The sequence below is a fragment of the Gavia stellata genome, chromosome 5 (assembly GCF_030936135.1).
Source record: "Gavia stellata isolate bGavSte3 chromosome 5, bGavSte3.hap2, whole genome shotgun sequence".
Taxonomy (NCBI): Eukaryota; Metazoa; Chordata; class Aves; order Gaviiformes; family Gaviidae; genus Gavia; species Gavia stellata.
The window spans coordinates 20766405-20788492 of record NC_082598.1 but is presented as its reverse complement, the minus strand read 5'-3'; the positions used below and the strand labels follow the sequence as shown (position 1 = coordinate 20788492).

At 37.6% G+C, this 22088-nt stretch overlaps 1 protein-coding gene across 2 annotated transcripts; it reads right to left on the bottom strand.

Annotated features, from left to right (window-relative positions):
* Positions 1 to 2286: 2286 nt before the first annotated feature.
* On the bottom strand, positions 2287 to 21808 carry ANAPC4 (anaphase promoting complex subunit 4). 2 transcript variants are annotated; one of them, XM_059817455.1, is made up of 28 exons: positions 21701 to 21808; positions 20890 to 20995; positions 19670 to 19802; positions 18328 to 18402; positions 18160 to 18186; positions 18020 to 18064; positions 16787 to 16871; positions 16280 to 16390; positions 15623 to 15706; positions 15275 to 15361; positions 14501 to 14565; positions 14365 to 14407; positions 14184 to 14260; positions 13637 to 13737; positions 13506 to 13557; positions 13143 to 13198; positions 11882 to 11931; positions 10897 to 10953; positions 10678 to 10734; positions 10047 to 10140; positions 8283 to 8380; positions 7708 to 7769; positions 7587 to 7625; positions 7390 to 7491; positions 6173 to 6250; positions 5200 to 5370; positions 3598 to 3721; positions 2287 to 3216 (listed from the first exon to the last, which is right to left on the bottom strand). In XM_059817455.1, exons 1-28 carry the CDS (start codon positions 21806 to 21808, stop codon positions 3001 to 3003), a joined length of 2403 nt encoding a protein of 800 aa, XP_059673438.1. In that variant the 3' UTR covers positions 2287 to 3000. The 2 variants fall into 2 exon arrangements, with proteins under 2 accessions (XP_059673438.1, XP_009810549.2); XM_009812247.2 differs by having other exon boundaries at positions 11885 to 11931.
* Positions 21809 to 22088: the final 280 nt, after the last annotated feature.

The window sequence follows — 22088 nt, the reverse complement described above, 5'->3', positions numbered from 1 at the left end:
TGTGTATACTTTGCGTAGTAGAAAGGGGACGTAACCCCAGCAAACTGAATTAACCTTGCTGGTGCTTAACTGAAAGTGGCTCACTACAGATTGGACAATCCCACTCTAGGAAGTCAAGTTCAACTCAGATTACAAATTCAACACAGCAATAACTGAACTGCATATGCTGTTGTCATAAGCACATGCATGTTAGCATGTCTGAGGGACATTACCGAATAAAAAGTATATATAATCTCTAACACAAGCAGAAAAACTAAAAGGGAAGTTTAGGTCTGTTACAGAACCTTAAATGTGAAAGTCTCTAGTTGTAACACAGAAAAAGAAAAAAGTCAATAAACATTGGGGGAAAATGAAAGGTGTAAATTTCACCTACATTTGTTCAGGACACCTCCCCAAATTATAACTAGCAGAGATGCACTTGTTTTGAAGTTTTGCCTTGGTTCACTTTGAGACAACTCAATTCCAACATGCCTATTGGGACTTTGGCACAGCTTCACTTTGGTAAAAGACAGCTTTTGCAATTGGATCTCCTGAGGCATTTTGTTCTACAAAATACGTAATTGGTGCTTTTGTTAATGCACTTTATTTCAACAAATTCTAAACATTTTTCTTGTATTTGTTTACTACTCCTCTTTGACTCTTACTGACTGTAAAGACTTGCAGATGTTAATGCTGATGTTAACGTTATGAAGTGAATCAGATGAGGATGTTCATGGACAACTTCTAAGCTTTGCTTTTGTAAATGTTCAGTATTAAGCTAGGAGGGAGGAGAGGAGGGAAGCACTCTCCCCTTGCTGGAAGATCTCCTTCGACCAGGACTTCAGAACCTAAGGCTGTCCCTGGATCACTTTTGCTGGGTTAAGGACAGGGTGACACAGGACTTTGGCTAGAGCTGAGATCGTGCCAGTAAAACGTCAATATACTCGCCATGACAGATAAGGTTGCTCCTTCACTCAGTACCGAGTGATCAAGCTTCACGTCAAGGAATTATCAGTAATCTACAAAGATAAAACATACTGGGGAGACAGGAAAGAGGAGACAAAGTGCCTCTTAAGTCTCCTCCAGCTACAATTTGTTTAAAATCCCTTACACTTTGTTCATCTCAATCTATCGCCTCCCTGAAAACCAACTCAAACCAACTCTGAGTGTCATTCTTCCTGAGCAAGCCATCAGATCCCTTGATTTAAATCAGATCCTACTTTCTCTCAACCTTCAGTAACTTCAAACCTCTCCAAAATACAGACTGCATCTTTGTAAGATATCACATCCGTTATTTGACATGTGATCATTTCAATACTTCTGCCAACTACAGTGATTCTTCACATGAAAAAATATTCATTCTATTTTTAAAAGTGTTTTAAAATTTAATAGATACGAAAAGGGAGAAACCCAAGACACATTGTAATTAGCCATGTATTTATGGATCTCCAGCAAAAGTCCTTGAACATGAATCTCCCAGGTACAAACCATATCTTCTTATTTAGGAGCACAGCACACCTAGCATTGTAGATGTCCCTACAGTTGAAATAATACCCAAAATTTGTAAGGAAGAAAGTCGTCTGAGTGTGAAGTAACTGAAAAGTGAAAGCCCAGTCATACAGTCACTTCCGATTTCAGAGTAGTGTGGCTGCTTTTATTACAAGGCAGAGATCAACCCATAGACTTATCTACTATGAAGGGAGCTTCGACTTAGAACAGAGGTAGAAGTGAAATGTGTAGGTGGGAAAGTGAAAGCCTTGATCACTTGTTACTTATCAGGCACCTTTTTAGGAACATCAGCGTCTTCTTTAATTCCTATGAAGCACTCAACTCTGCTGGTTTATATCTTTTTTTTACAGTAGTCTGGACATTGATACAGAGTACGAGGAACTCTTTATCAATTTATTGTAAGTCATGATATCATTGACCCTGCATGACCACAATATGTCCAATCCCTGTCATAAATTCTGGTGAGAAACCAGACCAAGAAGTAAGTCTGATCTAACTGTTGCCATAAACATAGTAGGAATTTAACAAAAAATTCTGCTTTTAATTGTGTCCAGGAGCCTCCAGTGACCTTCTTACAGGGATAATCAAAGGTGGAATTTGGCCCAAAGCAATTTGCTTTTTAGTTGCATTCAAACATCAAGATTATTAATAGATATCACAGAGAAATCAACGCACCCCTAAACTCTCGACTGGTATTTTAAGTCTTCCAAAGTGATCTCATCAGATACATATGCTGAATTCTATGCATGACACACAATACCACATCAGAATAAAAAAAAAAATATATATATATACTCTCTGTTTTAACTTTTCATTACAAAAATAACAAATGGAGAAGACAGACTTGCAGGAACAATCTCACAGAAACTAGGCAGTCTAAGACATACAAACATTTGACAAAAAACATACACACATATACGCACACAAATGTTGCGCTGAGGACTGAAGAACTGCACAGATTGAAATACTGTGTTACTAAGTATAGATGTTATCAAAAGAGTTTTTAGAAGTATGTATTTAAGCAACAATTGCTAAATTTTGTTGTCTAACTAGTCTTATGGTGATCTGCAAGCTTGTTGTTGGCCATACACGCTCTTAAATTTCAGCTGTACAGGAAGCTTCTGTAGCCATTACTAGAACACAAAGTCTGAGAAGAAAAGAATTCGGTCCTGAGTTTTGTTGTTTTCACAAACAAGTTCATTTTATCTTAATAACAGTATTCAGAACTGAACAGGTTAACTCCAAAAACGTCAGCTGGTATTTCTTTTTTTCCTCACCTATTAAAAAATGGAAAAGCTCTCAAGGAAATTTAGTTCATACCAAACCATGTGCCAGACAAAAAATGGATCAAATAAACGTACTCTAGAACACAGAGAGTCTTAGCTGAGAAGCAATACAGAATTCTGACACACAACATCTTACTAAAGCCGCTTGAGGAGGTACAGGATACATCGTCTCAGCAGCCTGAAGTGAGATTACAGTCTTCTCCCTTTACCAGTATAAAAGCCTATGTCAAGGATCCAGACTTGAATCATGTTCTTCAGTTTCATCAGGTAGCTCTTCAGCAGATGCACTACACACATTGTCCTGGTTATCTGCAGACTGATTTAGCTCATCAGGTTCCCCAGCTGCAATCTGAGTTGTTTCTTCTTCCTCTTCTTCCTCAACTTCCCCATCATCCTCTACATCCATCTCAAACACCCTCACATGACGGAGATTTGAACTTAGCTACAGAGACATTAAGAAGTTTCTGTTAACAATAAATAAACAAAAGCACCAATACAATTTTAAAAGTCACCCAATAGCTTTGAAACTAGCCTTTATCTTTGAAATGGAGGTATCAAGGAAATTAGCAACTTTTTTATTGCTCTGCAGGCTGAAAATTAAAGCAAGTAGATCTATTAACTTTTGTTAAAGTTTTTCCATGTTGTGTTATGAAAGAGGTATGACTGTATCTTGACGCACTTAGATTACAAGAGAATAATCTCTTTGTTAAAAAAAAACTTTTGATAAACCTGTTTCTGCTAATTTAGTGAGATTATCACTCTCTCCAGTCATAGCATGTTTTCTTTACTAGTTTACAGGCTTGTTCACAGATACTGTACTTACCACACAGGAAACTTTTCTAATGCCATTTACAGAAACATACTGAGCTTTCATATTCTCCAACACTCTCCACTGATTCTCCAAGAAGACAGTACATGTGGATATCTCACCATTTTGCTCATCCAGCCTGCACATAGCAAGAAGAAAAGCACAAAACTAGCATATAAGAAACAATTCCAGTACTAAGAAAAACTTCAGTCAGTCCAGTATTTTATGTCTAAGTTTTACTATGTCATATGCAAAAAGCATTTGAAACCATCATAATTCTGCTACAGCTATTCTAGAGCAGGGGATCCAACTGTGGAGACACAGCATGTTTCAACTGAGGTAAAAGATTACAGTAGGTGAGAAGGGAGTTGTAAAGCCTGATCTTCCCACAAATAACAGCTACAGCAGGAATATGAGGATGGCCTTCCTTCAAACCTCTCCTCTGCAAGAAGAGGAGTTTCTGAACATAGTCCTGGAAACGATGCCTCCACTTACTCAGAAGTTTGGCCTCCATGACCTTTCAAAGATATATCACTCCAGTTCACCCCCCCCTCATAGGGACTGTATGAAGGAACTCCCTGCCTATTTCAGTGGCCAGGATTAGTTTGAACTTGCTTTTAGTATTTTCTATTCATTCTTCAATACACAATTTAGTGAAACATTGGAATAGGCTGCCCAGGGAGGTGGTAGAGTCACCCTCCCTGGAGGTATTCAAGGAGCATGTGGATGTGGCATTGTGGGATGTAGCTTGATGGGCATGGAGCTGTGTGGTGTTGGGTGGGTTGGTTTTTGGTGTGTTGTGGTTTGTTGTTGTTGTGTGGTTTTTTTGGTTTTTTGGTTTTTTTTTTGGTTGGACTTGATGATCTTATAGGTCTTTTCCAACCTTAGTGATTCTGTGATTCTTTGTGGCATTAAAAAAAAAATATTTACAGTTCAGTATGGCTCTTTATTTTAAGGTAAAAATGTATCTTAAGCAATCCACCAGACAGGCACAGGGAAAAAAAAGAAAAAGCAAGCCAGGCACAACAACCAGAAGACTGGATTCACTGCTTGAACTACATTGGCCTTTTTTGTGTGTGTGTTCACTTCCCCCAGATGCTCTCCTCTCCCTATGCCAACACAGAGAGAGGCACCAATTCTGATGTTTCAAGGCTAAGCTGACAATAGTTGTAAGTATGACTACGAGGAGAAAGATGAAGAAATATTTGTGTATCCTTATTACAAGACAGAGGTATATGAGCAAATATGCTGAAAACATCCTAAATTCAAGTATTCTGACCAGCAAAGTTAGCATACTCTAAAGAAAAGAAGATTTCTGATTCTACAGAATGTCTTCAATTGGTCTTCCCATTTCATGAGAGCCATGTACACAGGTAGGTGTTCAGTCTCAAAAAAACAAGCCCAACCCCAACCCAACCCACAAAAAAAACCCACAAAACAAACTGTTTAGGAAGCTTCCATCTCCCCACCCCACTCTCCCTGGGACAAAGAGAGTTTTTGTCTTTAAAATATTTACACGCACACACACAAAGCATGAGTAACTGTACACAATTAGAATATTTGCTTAATCTGCTTTTCAGTTCAGCATTTTCAGACTTGCTCAAAGTTTCTCAGTACCTTTTTGTAGAATCCCAGATGAATTCCCTATCTTGGTCCTCATCTGTGTATACTGAAGATAAAGGCAGCTGAGCCAAGACTCTCTCTTTCTCCTCTTTTTCCACACTCTCCTTCAGAACTACAGTTACAGTTTCATCATCATAGAAGTGTGCATCTAAACAACTGTAGCATCTATAGGAAAATAATTTAGAAAGCATCACGGAAAAGTGAATACAGAACTAAAATATTTTTAAGTTGCACAGCATTCATCTTAAAAAGTATTCAGTAGTTAACAGTGAGCTTTACTGTAAATGATAAAAAAAGGTCAGTTATGCAGCTAAGACACTGAAAGACAGCCATAACCACAGCAGACTCCTGTAACATGCAGGAAAAAAATATTCTGAAGGGAAAAAAAACCCCAAAACAAACAAACAAAACTTACTAGCAATCTTACTTTTTCCCATTTCAGGTGAAATGTAAGAAACAGTAAACACAAACACCAAACAAAATTTAGAAACACAACTGAAGGTACTGAGGACAATCACATCTGGTCTTTCTACATGAAAAGGATGAGCTTAGTCTGCCACACCTTCTAAGATGCCTTCAAATTCAGGCATATCAAGGCATATCAAGTCTCACTCCATCTTACTTAAAGAACATCACAGATACAAGCAAGAGCTGTTTCCAGCTAGCTTTGTTTCTTGCACGTGTGCTAAAGCTCTAGTTTTCAACTAGAAAACTAAAATTTACTTGACCTTGAGATGAAGTACAAAATAAGACTCCCACAATCCTGCAGCTTCATGGACCTGTGCAATTTCTTACAGCCTGACTCACCCAGGGACTACAAACTGGTCCAGCATCTGAAGTAGTGACTTGCAGGATAAAAGCCAAACTATAATGCCTGAGAAGTTAACTTAATGTAAAATAAACACTAGAAAACACGGTCTTCAATTTAGCAATCTGCAATTCTGGAAGAAAAATCAAGTGTACTGACCTGGAGTCTGAGCTGTCATTTATACTGTTGCTCAAGAAGCTTCCAAAATCTACTCCAAGAATTCCATTACTGACAGACCTAGAAGAACAATGTTCATTATCGCAGTGACTAATTTCTTTTCCATTCATAGAGAATCCAAAATCTCTAACAGCAGCTGTGGTAAGAGATAGTGTAAGCCTGTCTAAGCTTAGTATAATACACAGCTACATCCCAAAATGATGTAACTGGTGAATGGGAACCTTTTGATTTCTTCTGCCCCTCAGCAAAACATGACTAACGGAGTCAAATGGGAAACCACATCTGGCTTGTGGGATACAGTTCTTCTTTGCTGAACTCTTGGCTCAACTGCCCCAGTCTCAGGTCCATTCATTTACTTGTTACTCAAATCTACAGAAAACTAGTTTAGACTGGTTTAGATATCAATGAGGAAGGAAATAGGATAGAAATTACACCACAAAGCTGTAATTTTGTCATTAGCAGCTCTCAACTGGAAACACAAAAGATAGTTTCACCGTATATTTTCTTCAGCAGTAAAACTGCTTTAAAAATTCCCACACCTATCACAGCTCATTTTCTCCTCAAATTAAATGACACAGATTATAAAAATCAGTATTTTACAGAGAGGAAAAGTTTTTGTTGTTTTCTAAACCCAGGTCATTTCAGTAATCCCAATGACAGAATGCATCTTAAACAGTTGTATCAGCATATCTAGGCAGTGACAAACTGCATCTTGGACACAGAAACTCCTGAAGGTACACAAAACTACACCCCAAAGAGAGGTATTCTGTTTGTTGCACCTGTGAGTCCACCTCCCATTTTTCCTTAGAGTATTAAATTACAGGTTGCAAGGGGTTAATCAAAGAATAATTTTTACAGTAAGACAAAGCAACACTGAAAGCATGATTCCCTGTAATTTTTCAAAGGTTTCCACAAGCAAGTAATTCCGTGAGGAGCAAAACTAAGGGAGCTTGATTTTTTTTCCTAAGCCTAAAACCATCTTGGCTCTTGTGATTAGATTTTCCAAGTCTAATACAACACAAACTCCTGCAGCAGTTTCCTACTGCACTTCCTAATGCCTTCCTCATTTTCTCCAGTATATAAGAAAGATTGTATTCATGCTGCTCATTCCTTCTTTTTACAGAAAGATTCAAATTGTAACTGTCTCTATACACACGTCCTGAAGCTCACAAACCACTTCTCCTCCCTTTTTGTCTTACCTGGAAGTATCAGTATGTCTCCTCAAAATGTATATTTTAGAAATAGAATTTTCTAATATGGTGAAGAGAACATAATGTATATTGGACGTTTTGTCATTCCACCTGTAATGCGGGGGGGGGGGGAAAGAAAATTAAAATTTAGGTCAGGTTTTAATAATTGGTAAACAGCATAGAACAAAGAATAGCAGCATACTTACAGAAATGGTAGTTTAAATAATTGAGGTGTGGAATCTTCGCTGAAAAGGAAAAACCAAACCAGATTACAAATGCTACTGTAATTTTATGCAACTGAGCTTTAGAAATAGTGTAAAGCAATACCTTTGAGAAGTTTTGTAGAGACACATGCAGACTGCTTGACGCACTGACTTTCCAATTACATCCTAACAAATATAATGAAAACAGGCCAAAAAATATAGGCAGTTATTCATAATTATACACCTTTTTAAGACAAAAAACCCAAACAAACAAAAATGCTTAAGTACATCTGAAAGAAAAATCCACCAATATTTATGCTGGAATAAACATCCCTAATGCAAACACTACTATCACTTGATAAACTTGTTTCACGTTTCGTCATAATATATAGACTAATATATTACCAACTAACACAGTTATCTAGTACACAGAGCATACACCAAGCTAATTAACATTAAAAATAGATCCCAATAATGTGGGAGCAGAAGACACGAAACAAAAAAATCCCCCATTACGCTCTCCCTAGCCAAAGGCTTGAGACGCCCCGGCAGTGGTGAAGCGGAGCTATATGCTACCATCTAAGTTATAGGCACTCGAAGGCAAAGATTAAAACTTCAGGCCCTACTAAGGCCTTACTACTACCTTCAGTTGACTGCTACCCCTAAAAGAAAGTTATCAATTATATAAATGGAACTTACCGCTGGCTTTTGTAAACACCGATCAATGACCCCTTCCATTTGCCTTTTGACAAAATGCAATGATTTCGCAGGATAGTAGGGAAACAAAAGCGGACTTTCTGTAAACAGATAAAGTTCATTAAAGAAATGCTTGTATCTCTATAAAAACATACTACACTGTTATTACAGTGACAAATTGGAATGAGACCAGTGGAGGGTCAATAAGATGGTCACAGGGCTAGAGCACATGCTTTACAAGGGGAAGTTGAGGGGGCTGGGTTCATTCAGCCTGGAGAAGTGAGGGCTAACAAGGAGGAACCTGTTGCTCTCTTCAGCTACCTAAAGGAGGAGTTACAGAAGATATCCTTTTCAAAGCTGCACACAGTGAGAGAAGAATCAGATAAAAGGAAAAAAGTTTTCACAAGGACTGGTTAGTCACTGGAGCAGGGTGCCCAGACAGGCTGCAGGGTCTCTATCCTTGCAGGCATAGAGGACTTGACTGCCCAAACCCAGCCTAGCTTCAAAATTAGCCCTGCTCTGGTTGGACTAGGTGACCACCTAAATTATTCCCTGATTATAAATTCTAACTCAAGTAACTAACTGGATTACTGTATGAAACGAGATAAATGAATGAGAAATGGATGTCTGCCTGCCCCTTCCGCTTTTCTTCACAGCCCACTCAAAATTGCGAAAAGACAGAACTACATTTACCCAAGAGCTAGAAACGCAGTTGTTATAAAATATCTTGTTTAAGCAAAACAAATTCCGTACTTTTTATAGTAGCTATGATTTGGCTTTAATAGCACTGATTCTTTCTTATGAAATGAAATACTTTGTAAGACGACATTTAGCTTTTGAGATAAATCTCACTACTTATTTTAAGTATATAACCTGTTTCTTTTCCATTGTTTAGCTGGAAAAATGATAAAAATTACATCAAACAATAAAGCAATATAAAACACCAAAGAAGGGTAGAAAGCGTCAATGACAGAAGCATTACTTGTCCTAAACACCTCACAGTTCTGAGAGCGAGACAAACATCTCAATACTTGTCAAATTAATACCAACAAAACCACTTACAAACCATCTCTAACAACAATCACAAATCTTGGGTAGTAACAGAAATGACCAGTCAAGTAGTCTACACATTTAAAGTATCAAACATATTTTCAAAGTATGTTTAAAAATACATTTTCTAAATACTACTTTGCCAAAAAAAAAATGCTATCACTTCCCCCCTTTTTATTGAATTAAATAGGCAGAAAAAGGCAGCTATAGCAAATTCCATTACAAGACAGCTTATGCTGTAGAAGTTTTACAGTCTATGGTTTCTATAGTTAAACAAGAATCATTTTCACCATCAGCTTGTTATAGTCTCCTACTTCTTTTTCACCAGTAATTAACAAAATAGTCTCAGGCTCCAGTCAAAGAGAACCAGTTGGGATACTTCCCCCAGCTATGACCAAAGCATAATTATTTCTTCCTTGAACTGAAATTAAGATCTCCTAAAACAGATATCTCCTGGAATTCCTTCCAAGCCATCATTTCTGAGACTGGTACATAAAAGGTAGGAAAACCAGAATATGGTAACTGGCTGGGTAAGCAGCTACACGAAAACTATGTAAATTAACAAGGCCCATTTATTTTATTCTACTCAGATGGAGACCCATGACTAACACTATAGAAATAACTCGTAAGTATGAAAAAACAGATTATGCTTCTACATTTGTTACATTCTACTTTTACCTTTGATTCACTTTTACTTTTTACTAAAGCACACATTACCTTTAAGATGAGTACTATTTTTAAGAAAGTTAAACCACTGGTTTCCCTCTGTATTAGGTGGTGATACAAGGTCATCATCTTCATCTTTCAAGTACTAGAAAAGAAATGGACATTTGTAAGATTGTATTTTAAGAATAAGAGACATTAAAATTCACCTCCAATATTGCCCCTCACGAGTCTGTTAAACATTTCTTCTTAATTTAACATGCTCTGCTCTTACAACTAAATATTGTACCCCTTCTTGAAACAATAAGAAAAATCAACTATTGTCTAAGATCATATAGTGATATTTCCATAAGAAACTGATTTTTAAATCAAGTTCGAGCACAAATGTTTTAAAATCCAGTAACTAATGGCATAAAGACAACAAACATTTCAGTTTTACATTACTATTGCTAGCTGCGAAGAAGTTTCATCCTTTTCCTAAAAATACAAAACTATAAGATATGTTTTTAAATGCTCCTTTTCCTAGTAATAGTGGAAAATAATTAAAATACTTTCCTTTACCATTACTGGAATGTGCAACACCGAGCAAAAGGGACAGAGAAGAAAAGTGAGGACAGCTTCAAAAGCTTATCCATCTAAGGATTTTCTCATTTATTCTTTTTCCATTTACTCCCTAGTTCTTTACCTGGCCAACTCTCTCCACATTGAAATATTTTCCTTTACGATTATAAAGTTCTGGTGCCTGAAAAAATAATGCAAACAAAACCATTACTTAAACCCAAAGTTAATGAGATGTAGTGTACAAAAAGATGATTGAATTATTTTATTATAGGATTTTTCAGATTCAATTCTTGGCAGCAAAAATACAGTCAGATGCTGTACTTGGCAAACCAATATAAGTTACCTCATTGAAGTGTTCAGTAAGAAAATCAGCAACAAATGTGATATCTTTTTGAGTCATCTAAAAGAAAAAAAAAGAAACAGTGAAAAAAGCAAAGAATAAGAAATACATTTCAATGAGCACAGAACACATGTTCTGTAGGCTGAACGAGCACAGCTCCCTCAGCGTGTCCTCACAGGGCAAGTGCTCCAGCCTCTAACCTGCTTGTGAGCCCTCTGCTGAACTCACTCCAGTTTATTCATGTCTGTCTTATATAGGAGGGCTCCAAACTGGAGAAAGTATTCTAGATGCAATCTGATGCATGCTGAGTAAGGAGGGTAACTACTTCCCTTGACCTCCTGGCCATGCTCCTGTTAGTACAGCCCTGGTTACTCTTGGCCACCTTTGCTGCCAGGGCACACTGCTGGCTCATGCCCCCACCCACCAACAACCCCAAGTCCATCTCAGCAGAGCTGCTCCCAAGCCAGTTGGGGCCCAGTTGTGCAACTGCAGGGCATACTCTTCCCCAAGACAGAACCTTGCATTTGCCCCTGTTGAACTTCAGGAGGTCACTATCTGTCCATTCCTCCAGCCTATCTATTTCCCACTGGAAGGCACCTCTGCCCTTGAATGTATTAACTGGTTTACCCAGTGCGATGGTGTCTGCAAATCTGATGCAGGTATATTCCATCTCCTCTACCAGGGCATTGGTAAAGATATTAAATCCCATTTCAGTTAACTTAGTCATTTAGGGCATATAAAGAGCTGCTATACACAGAGGTCTCGCATTCACATACAGCGTACTAAAAAGAGGAGTATTAATAAAGAAAAAAGAAAAAGTAATTCATGCGAGACAGCGTATTAGTGTGAATCTGCAAGCATCAACTTTCTCAAAGAAATGACACAGACATTATCCTTTAAGTTCTGGAACAAAAATAAACCTTTAATCTTGCCCTCTAAGTCGAGTAGAATACAGGGTATACCACCAATTATTAGAAAATGTTACTACTACCTTGTTCAGCTCGGGAAGCACATGATCTTCTGACATCCTCAACATGGCTGAGGGAAAAATAACAGTCTTACTGCATTAATATTAATGTGTTTTCCTAATATTCTTAATTTTTCCATGGCTATGTAATAAGATACGGCTGATAAAACAGGAAAGATTAATTTGTCAGAAGCAAAAGTCTGGACTGAAGAATTATGAATTGAGACTGAAATTAAGTCTCACTTGCCCCACTAGCTTACAATACAAATCTCAGAGAATTTTTATCTTTAACCTTTTCCAACTGCATTGTACCCGGTACAAGACTGAGATAAGATTATTGTAGAAAGAGTTCACAAGAATTTATTCATGTACCTACTAAGAGTAGTAAAATGGATATATATATAAAATACATTAATACTGTCATGCCCAGAATAACGTGTTTTAAGAGAATTGCACAGAAGTAATTTTAAATCAGTGAGGCTTAGATAAACAGTTCTCTGTTTAGTTTCAACACAAGCAAACACAGTGAACACTTAAATAATGAAAGTTCTAACATTATGACAGAGAACTCCGATAGCTCTGCTTTCTGTAATTTTTAAAGTTAAAACTATTTATTCCTGCTTGTAAGCACTAACACTGCATTTCTGGTGCTTTTACAGTTTCTGGTAAGGCTGCTTAGTTTTTTGTAAAGTAGTTCTAAAAAGATCAATTAAAAATTATACACCTATTCATAACCACTTTATAAAAACAAGCAGGCTAAAATACAGCATTCTGCACTTCCTTCTAACATTTTACCTGCAGCTACCCAGCTACAACTGGAGGTGGCTATTAAGTGAATCCGGACATTCAGAGACTGTTTACATCTGTCCATAACCTTACAGCTAACTAGGTCTCCACAGGAGAAAACAGCAAGTTACAGAGTAAAGGAGAGTTAGACTATACTTTAAATTTGGTGTAAACTAAATAAAGTCCTTTAATTTCTCCAAGACCACCAAATTGCTCATGAAACAGACAACAGTTCAGAATAACATTACAGGATAAGTATATACAATACCCACTGTACATACACTAAGTTTAATTGAGAACTATCAAATTTATGATCTATGCATTCAATATCATATTTATTCTTGCCTCATCAACTGTAACCTTTTGGATGTCCAGAAATTTTCTATGATAGAAATAAATAGATGGTTATAACTAAGACTGGCTTAATTATTTGCTGACAGTTCAATGCTTACAATACAAAACAGATACTGGATGCTTACTATGTCGTCAAGCTTACCAACATACAGCCATCGAAAAAATGCTTTGAAGTTTTTCATACTACTGTCGATAACTCTAAGCAAGAAACAAGAAAACAAATTATCAGATCTAAATGTCACAAGCTGCTCCGGGCTTAAGTCCCATCTTTACTACAGAAAGGCCTGCAAGCACCATCATTTTTTTAAAAAAAAGACTGGTGCAACCTTACAAGTAAGACTATTCTTGGGGTATGAGTCTATGAGATGCAGTGAGACAAGATAAAAGCTCACCGCCAACAGAGGAGCCTTTCTCTCCCAACTTCCTCTATTCCCAGCCACATGCTTCCCCTTAGATAAAAGATTCAATAGGCATGTTTTTTAAACTCTGCAGACGTTATACTTACTGAAGCAGCTCATTTGCTTTCAGGATGAAAGAACCAACAGCAGTAATAGCCTCTGCAAAAAGAGCTATCCATTATTATTAAGCTTTCAAAAGCGAAATCAGAGTAGGTAAGTAGCACACACACTACTGTACCTTCAATTCCAGATGCATCTAATCCCAGAGACTCGTATTTTTGTTTCCATAAAGCCATTCCTTTCAGTTCACTCAAGTGGTATAACAGTGCCTCAGAGCCACTAGGAAGACAGAGCAAAGTAGTATAATCTTTTAGACACCCTTTGGAAATTCACTGCTTCACTGCATGCTACATTTTTATCTTTTAACGTGCAAAGAGCAGAGCTTTATAAGGTGGTCTGACGTATAAGAGTTAAAAGTATCACTTCACAGAAAAGCAAATATTGTCCTAATGATTTTAACCACCACACAAAGTTGGTGTGATTATTTTGCATATATCCTATAAACACACCAGGCAGTGATATACAGGTGATGTACCGTGGAGATTGTTCAAAGTACTTCAACAGTTCTCCATTACCCAAAAGTAAAATAGTACATTTTGCCAAGGATCACGGTCTCCGCACCAGCACACCTATATACAAAGAGCCACTGATGCAGCACACTGTCTTTTAGCAAAGCATATAATATGCCATTTTATCTATAATTCATTGGACATTCTGTGACTTACCTCTGCAAATGACTTATGACCAACTTTTGTATACTGGAATAGGAAGACTCTATGGACTGACCAAGTTTTTTTAAACCCTGTTAACAAAGAAATACAAACATATAATAATGTTCTGTTAACAGAACAGTGATTAAAAGATATTGAAATACATTATTTTAATGTATCAAAAATATTAACATACCTTTACCGTCAGTTGGTTCATTAGTAATGCCTGAAGTTCCAGACTAAAGGGGGTGGGGGACAGAACCAGATATGTGCTCATTCTGTATTTCAATATCAAATGCAAATGCATACTCAGATAAAACAACAGTAATTACCTTGCTTTGCCCCATAACAGCAGCTGCATAAACTCATCCTGAACAGAAGTGGTTGTGTTCTTTTCCTGTCAGTCAAAATGATTGAAAGAGATCATTAAAGAGATTAAATCCAGGCTACCAAGTAATCTCACAAACACTTCAATTAAAGTATATCATAACTCACCCATATCCCATATGAATGCTTGAAATCAGACTAGTGCTCACTGGAAATTTTCTAGTATTTTAAGTTACTTCCAATTATATTACCCAGTAAAAATTCTAAGCAGTTTGCCACCACCAAGAATCTATTTTAAAAAATAAATAAATTATTTGATTCAATTAACTTCTAGCCATGGTCAATGACCACAAAATTTAAGCAAATCTAAGAGCATCTTAATCATGGCTGTTATACATGTTCTATTGAACTAGGCAGTAAGTGCTGGTGGGCTGTGACTCAACACTTACAGTATTCAGTTTATCAATGTCTGAAGTACAAAGAGCACAAGCTTGAAAAGAAAGCAACTGATCAATAGCTGTGCAAGCTAAAAACTATCACTTTTGAATAACTTATAATAGATAAAATAAAAAGTATCACAATACAATCGTGCTTGATTGTACTCATATCTTCAGTGTCAGAGCACTTGACACACAATAGATTCCAGGTTGCTTCTGAACTTAGAGATTGTTATCTGGAGGCATTATGCTTCAACAACATTAAGACACACAGTTTGTTAACATGAACAACAGAACTACTGCAAAAAATGTTTTTCCAAAGAATGGTTAATACTACACTACCTGTACGAACTTTGTTAGCCGTGAGTCCATCTGCATCAATATTTCTTCCCACGCTTCACACATGCACGTCAGTGACAACTTTATATACTGTAATACAGATACAGACATTAGCGTTATTCCCTTTTTCCCCTTCCTTCAAAACGCATGCAAGAACTGGATGTTACAATACAAACGGAAGATATACTGTAGACATCATATAAAATTTATTATCAAATTCCAAGTTAGAGCTCTACATTTATTTAAAACCAACTTTAGCTTCCTACTAGAAAACATTTATTTTACTTGTGTTAAGAATATTGAAGCCCGTAAGAACTGTGATATTAGAAAGATGTCATAACATAACTGTACCTGTAACAGAGTTGAAATGTGAGTAAACTTCCGGGCCATTCGAGTTACCTCAGGTAAGTAACTTGATAACAGACTAGTGTCCAGCTATAAGAAATGAAACAAGCAACAGTTATCAGATGATTTGTCTTTTCAGAAATTTTAGATTACAGAAATAAAGACAGGTGGGGAGGCCCACAGAAAAACTGTCATTTCCCATTTCATTAAAGTTGATTTTAAGAGGGAAATACATTTAATTCAAAGGGGCAATAAATACTTTTAATAAATCTATAAAAACTCCTGATGAAGTTCCTCATTTTGGAGTTTTAAAAATAACAGTTTTAAGGATGATTGTTCAGGATAGACTGGATAATCAACAGCAATGCTGCTATGCCTTTGTGTGCAGGACGAAGAAAATCTGAATAACTGTAACTGAATAAATGAATGTTATATTTAAAGTAATATTTTTAAAGAATGCCTCAGATCACCACCATCAGTCTCATCAGTGAAACTGCATGTTAACATGATAAATCCAAAAATTAAATCGGAGTGTATTTCAGAAAGGCTGGATACAGTAGTTTGTGGGTTTTCTGCAAATAATAGGAAAGCAATAAAGCTACCAGAAAGTAATTAAAAAAGCAGTTTTACTTTTAAAGAACATTTTAAAATTACTTTACTTGCCTGAAAATACGTTATCTCTGCTTCGCTGTCTGAAGAGCCTCGTATCTCTGTAATAACCGACAGCGATTTCAAATCACTAGACAAGCATAGTCCACGACAAGAACCTGCCACCTGAGGGATTCCAGTTTAAAAGTTAATGAAATATTGCATTTCCTCCAAGATGCATTTACTGTTCTAACACATTCACATACAAAGAAAGCTGCATTCAACGACATGTAAAAACAAAGCGGAATTTTCAGCTACTGTTCAGGAACAACAGCACTCCTTTTACTGTGGATTAGTGCTGAACTTTGTTTCAAATGAAACAAGATGTTAAAATTGCCAGAGTTAGAGTGTCTTTCCAAGAATAACCACACGACCCAATCAAGAGAAACAACTATGCCTTTCTTTAAACTTCAACAACCCAGTTTCACTTATCTGTTAGTATACATATGTATTTTTTCCATTCAATCCAGCTGTAGTTTGGTACATTATGAAGAAAAAAACACAGAAAGGAATGGAACATACCCCAGTTACTGTAGCAATCTTGAACATTCCATAAGCATAAATCTCAATAAATCCTGAGCTGCCACCAAGGACAAGAGCATTAAGCCTATAAAAACAGAAGAATATGTGTTGATAAGCATACTGAAACAAATTCTAATGCATACAAATACAATTCTTAATAATTAAATTCCATCCCTTTACTAAAGATCTTCTAAAGAATCAATGAACTAGTGTCTACGATCCAAGAAATTTAAAAACAAAAGAAATACTAGCTTGGATTTCATTGATAAGACCTGCCTCAACACCTACAGAAAGAGTATCAATTACTAAATTAACTGAGATTATAGGGAAAAAATGACACAATTTAGGCACAGAAGCTCTTCTTCGCTAACTTTGTAACTTCCAGAAGAAAAAAGTAACTGTTTCTAGCAACAGCCCACCTATAAATAGAGGCTGCAAAGCATTCTTACAAAGCTACTTTTGTATTCCCCTGAGTTTATCCTAACTACACGCAGAGTAAGTTTGCCACAGTCACTCAGTGGCATTCCTCAGCAAAACCTCAAAAGCAATAAACGTTTGAAATGGATGCAAATTTTGAAATAAGGAGAATGATTCTCAGTGGTGTGACTGTAAGGAACAGTGAAAGAAAGCAAATGGAAAAACAAGGCACAGAGGTTAAGAGCCCTCCTCAAAGATGCACCACAAGCTCTCCACAAAGCCAGTCTCAGCCTGCTAAACTACACTTCCTCCAGCTGCTCCCCATGTGCTTCCTAATAAGAGATACTTACCTTAAAGTATCCCTAATACTGCTGATTTCAGAGCTAATTCTAAGTTTAGCTTTGTCACACTCATGCAAACCCACAGAAATTCCCTGTCTATAACAAGCGTTCGCAAATGTCTCCAAGACCAGCTTAAGCTAGCCTTCAAATACACCCCAAGAAATCATCGTCTAAGGAAAAGAAGCTAAGGCATCAACAGCAGTTGCTGATAAAGTGCCTTATAATCCCTCTAAATTGAGGAGAAAAGGTGTAAGATGATGGAGGGACTTTTTTTTTTTTAATATATTCTTTAAACCTTATCTTTGTACATGAAAAAAGAGACATTCCATAACCTTTCTACAGGACCCTTAAAACCAGCTTATGAATAACTTAAAAGTAAACCCACTTATCCATTATTTTACAGCTTTAAAAAAAACAACCAACAAAACGAAACAAACAAAAAACCAAACCCCAGCAACCCACATAGGGAATTTACCTTACATCACCCAGAAGCTTCATAATCTCATCTGACTTTTCTTCACTGAAAATACAAAACATATAGGGTTTATGTAGTTTGTCTCAATACCAGAAAACAAAATAAAACAAAAAAAAATATATAAGATGACAATTTCTTACCTGAAAATTTTTGCAGTAGTACTGTAACTGAAAACAAAATAATTATTTTCAGTAACAATGAGTAGACATCTAATCCAAAGCATCTGTAGACCATTAAAGATAAATATCCAAAACAATGACAACAAATGACAAATTGTATGTTCTCAAGCTTACTAGTATAATGCTTACTTTTTTGGTAGTGCTGGTAATTTAGGCAAAAGGAGATTTGATTCATCCTCAGCATTGTAAAAGGAAGTGAGGACACTGTAAAAGAAGTAAGACTGTCTTTACCACCCAAGCTGTAAAAATGGGGGGGGGAGATAATTTCTTTCTAACTTCAAAGTTACTGCATATACTCAATACGTCATCTATGTTAAAGAGTTACAAATATCAGAGGGTAATCCCCTATGGGGCCTTTAATAATTTATCAAATTAATAAAAGCAGTCTGATAATTTTGTTTCATTTCCACCAAAGGAGAATATAAAGGTTGTATCTGCTGGCTCAGTAGCTTGCCACCAAATCCCTCATCACCTGTAATGCAGTTACTGTCCGAGGCTTTCTGTTTAAACCCTGTACAACCCTGCAGTACAGCCTACCTACACCTCAGAAAACCTTCACTCTAAAGACACGTTACAGTGAGAGTGAGACCAAAGTGCAATACTTAATACCACACCCTACACATGCCAGAAGGATGAGATTCCCAATAAGGTGATAAGTCTATCTCCATCAGCAGAAGAATGCTAGAGTGATTTAAGAGGTAGTTATTTTCTTGCTATTTTAAAATTGGCGTTTTCTGGAGGTGGGGGGGAAATCCCCAAGTCAGGCTTACACCACCTCCCTTTTTTAAATAAATGTTTTATTTAATTATTGTCTGGCACCACTATAAGGTGCCTATCAGAGGTCTTTGTAAGACTACAGAAACAGGGACCATGATGTCCTCCAGCTCACAAGTGTTGCTGAGAATTGTCTAATGCCACGGAGCTCATGGTCACTAGGAGCAATCCGACTTCCTGAAGCAAGTACACCCACAACAGAATTGCCACTGGGGTTGGATGTAACACCAAAGGCACATTGTGAAAGATGTAAACACCAAACTAAAGATCTTGAAAACATAAGTGAAGAAAGATTTAAATATAATACTTATTCTGACTAACAAAATAGATGAATATAATAACAGTATTATAATTAGCTTAATAAATTAATTGGTATTGAAATAAACTAGATCAGAAAACAGGCTGTACAAGCTAACATTATATTAAGCAGCTCTTAAGAGGTGGGCACTGAAGCTCATGCTGAAATTTTTGTGTACAACCTAAAGAACCACAAGACTAAGATATCAGCACTAAAAATAAGTGTATGGAAAGTGTCCATTCTAACCAAAAGGAAAATTTTAGCTAAGTGGTAACAAAAAGCCATAGCTACATAATATTATATTATTTTATATGACTGCTCGTAACATACTAACTATAAATTATTAGTAAAGTGGCACTACGTAGCCCATAATTTACTTCTAGAGTTTTTCGGGCTCACCTGCTTTCCTCAGTTACTTCCATCCAATGCATGTAAGTAATAGATGAGTCCACAGAGAAGGAGTGCAAGCTTTCAGGTTTTTCTACATCACACAGAATAATCCGCTTGGTATCAGTAAGGCCAAAAGCCAAAACTAGAGAAAGATGAGTAAAATGTATAAACCACCAATGTGCAAAACTTTGTAGTTACTTTACACTGAATTAGAAAATACGTCTTCAAAGCCAACTACTTAAGAGAATTTTCTCTTTGTTTATTTACAGTCCTCCCAAATTCTCATTTGAAACGTACTCATTAAAATGAAGGTTTGAATTCCTATCATATTTTAGGTGATAAATCTAAGTCATAGACATGATCCCACAATTATTTATCTAAATGTTGAACTGAACATGCTTCTAACACTTCTAACAACAGTTCTGATAAAGCAGAGGCTTCAGTTTTTGCAAATTTGAGGCCAAAATTGTATATAAAGACTGTGTACCAGGAAAGTTTGGGTTTTATTACAACCAAATACAATTTAAGGCTTGCTGAGCAACTTTTGCATCACCTTCTTCTCAACTTTATTATCCATAAAAGCATACGGCAGGCAAAGGTTTCTCTGCTTACTTCCTTGTAATCTCAGGCAACCAGCTTAAAAGTAAGTTTCTTAAACTCCTCTGACTCCATCATAAAACTATATAGGTATTTTTTTAGCCACATGTCATGGAAGAAGCTTGTTCCCTCTCTGGCCTCTAATGAGTCAAAAAATTAATGAATTTCCAGCTTAGGTTTATTAAGCTACTAGTTTCAACATTATTTCTGTTGATAAGGAAAAGACTTTTTTTCTTCTGTGGTGTATTATTAGAGCAATTTTAGCCTCTAAAGTTCAGTCTGTGCTAAACAAGCTAAGCTCTTCAGTCAACCCCGATGAGACAGCCTCTCTCTCTAATTGTACAATAAATTTTGTCATTCATATAAAAATATTCTCCTCAGTTAGGAAGTTGTTACACCTTGAAAAGCAGTATTTTGGACATAAGTCCACCTTGCAAATCTTTCTTGCAATTGCTTTCAACAGTGTAACTCCATTACTTTGAATAAACCTATATAAAATGAAGCCACTCTTCTCTTCAAACAGTTTACTTGAAAATTTCCTTCACAGACAAAAGGTATTACACCACCACAACTTTCACTGACTTCCAGTGGGATTTTTATTACACCGTATCAGCTCATATACTCGACATTACTTTTGCCATCTGGTCTCCAAGCAAGAGCAGTCACTTCTTTTCCTGTATTTTCATTTGGAGGCAAACTCCACACTCGTTGAAAGTTTGCAAGCCGATGAAGTAAAACCTACAAAGCAAACCCATTGAAGACAGAAAAATAAACCACATTCTCCCATTAATACCACTTTGTAAATCAGTTCAAGATACACTTATTTTACCATTCTTTAGTAATTCCTACATCTTAAATGTCACCTGCTCCTCTAATAGATGGTTGACTCCTATGTCATTTTAGAGGACAGTATACTGTTTACTGTACCACAACATAAAGAAATAAGCTGTGCCTTGTACAAGCCTAGAAGCCTGTAGTCAACAGGGGTTGCCCATGCTTCTCCAGCAAAGACGGCCTGAAAGCACAGCAGTCTGTCTTCATACATGATAACACAGAGCAGTTCCAGGACAAAAATACCTGAAAATAGATTTCATTTATGTAAGAAATTTCATGCGCTTTAAAAACCCACTGATACAGGCCCAGAGAGCATCATCAGCAAATTTGTCTGGAAATTATTAAGTAAAAAGGGAAAGAGCAGTAAGTATTGAGAAGCTTGATAAAAAATGCTCTACTCCTAAGTGTTTGGCTAAGTTTACAAGAATTATGGCACAGGTAGCAGCAAAGGCATCTCAGCGACTGCACAGAACAGGCAGCGTTTTCCTGCTAGCAGCAACCGGCCTTCCCTCCTCAGAGCTCTTCCGCTCAGCCCACAGATGCGGCCTCCAGCACGGCCCCGGGCTCCCCCTGCCCCGGACCGGCGGCTCGGCAGCCCCCCGCACTCACCTCACCCGCTCTGTTGGCCAGGGCGATAAGGTCCCTTTTGGGGGACCAGGCCATGAAGACGACCTCCTGGGGCAGCTGCTTCTCCCCCACTTGCCGGAAGGCGGGCATGGCGGCGGGGCGCTCCGGCCGGGCGCCGGCGGTGCTCCAAGGGGCTGCCGGGCCCCTTCCCTTTGGCCGCGCGCCCCCTGACCCCGCGGTGCCGCGGGCTTCCCGCCCTCCGCTCCCGGCTTCCGGAGGCGGTGCTTCCCGCCGCGGCGCGGATTGGGCCTTGAGTGGGGCGGGGCCGCCGCGGCCGCCCGCGCCTCAGCCTTGGGCCCGGGGAACGGGGCGGCGGCGGCGGGCGCTGCCCCGCGGCGGGGCGGGGAGGCGGGTCAGGCTCCTTCCACCC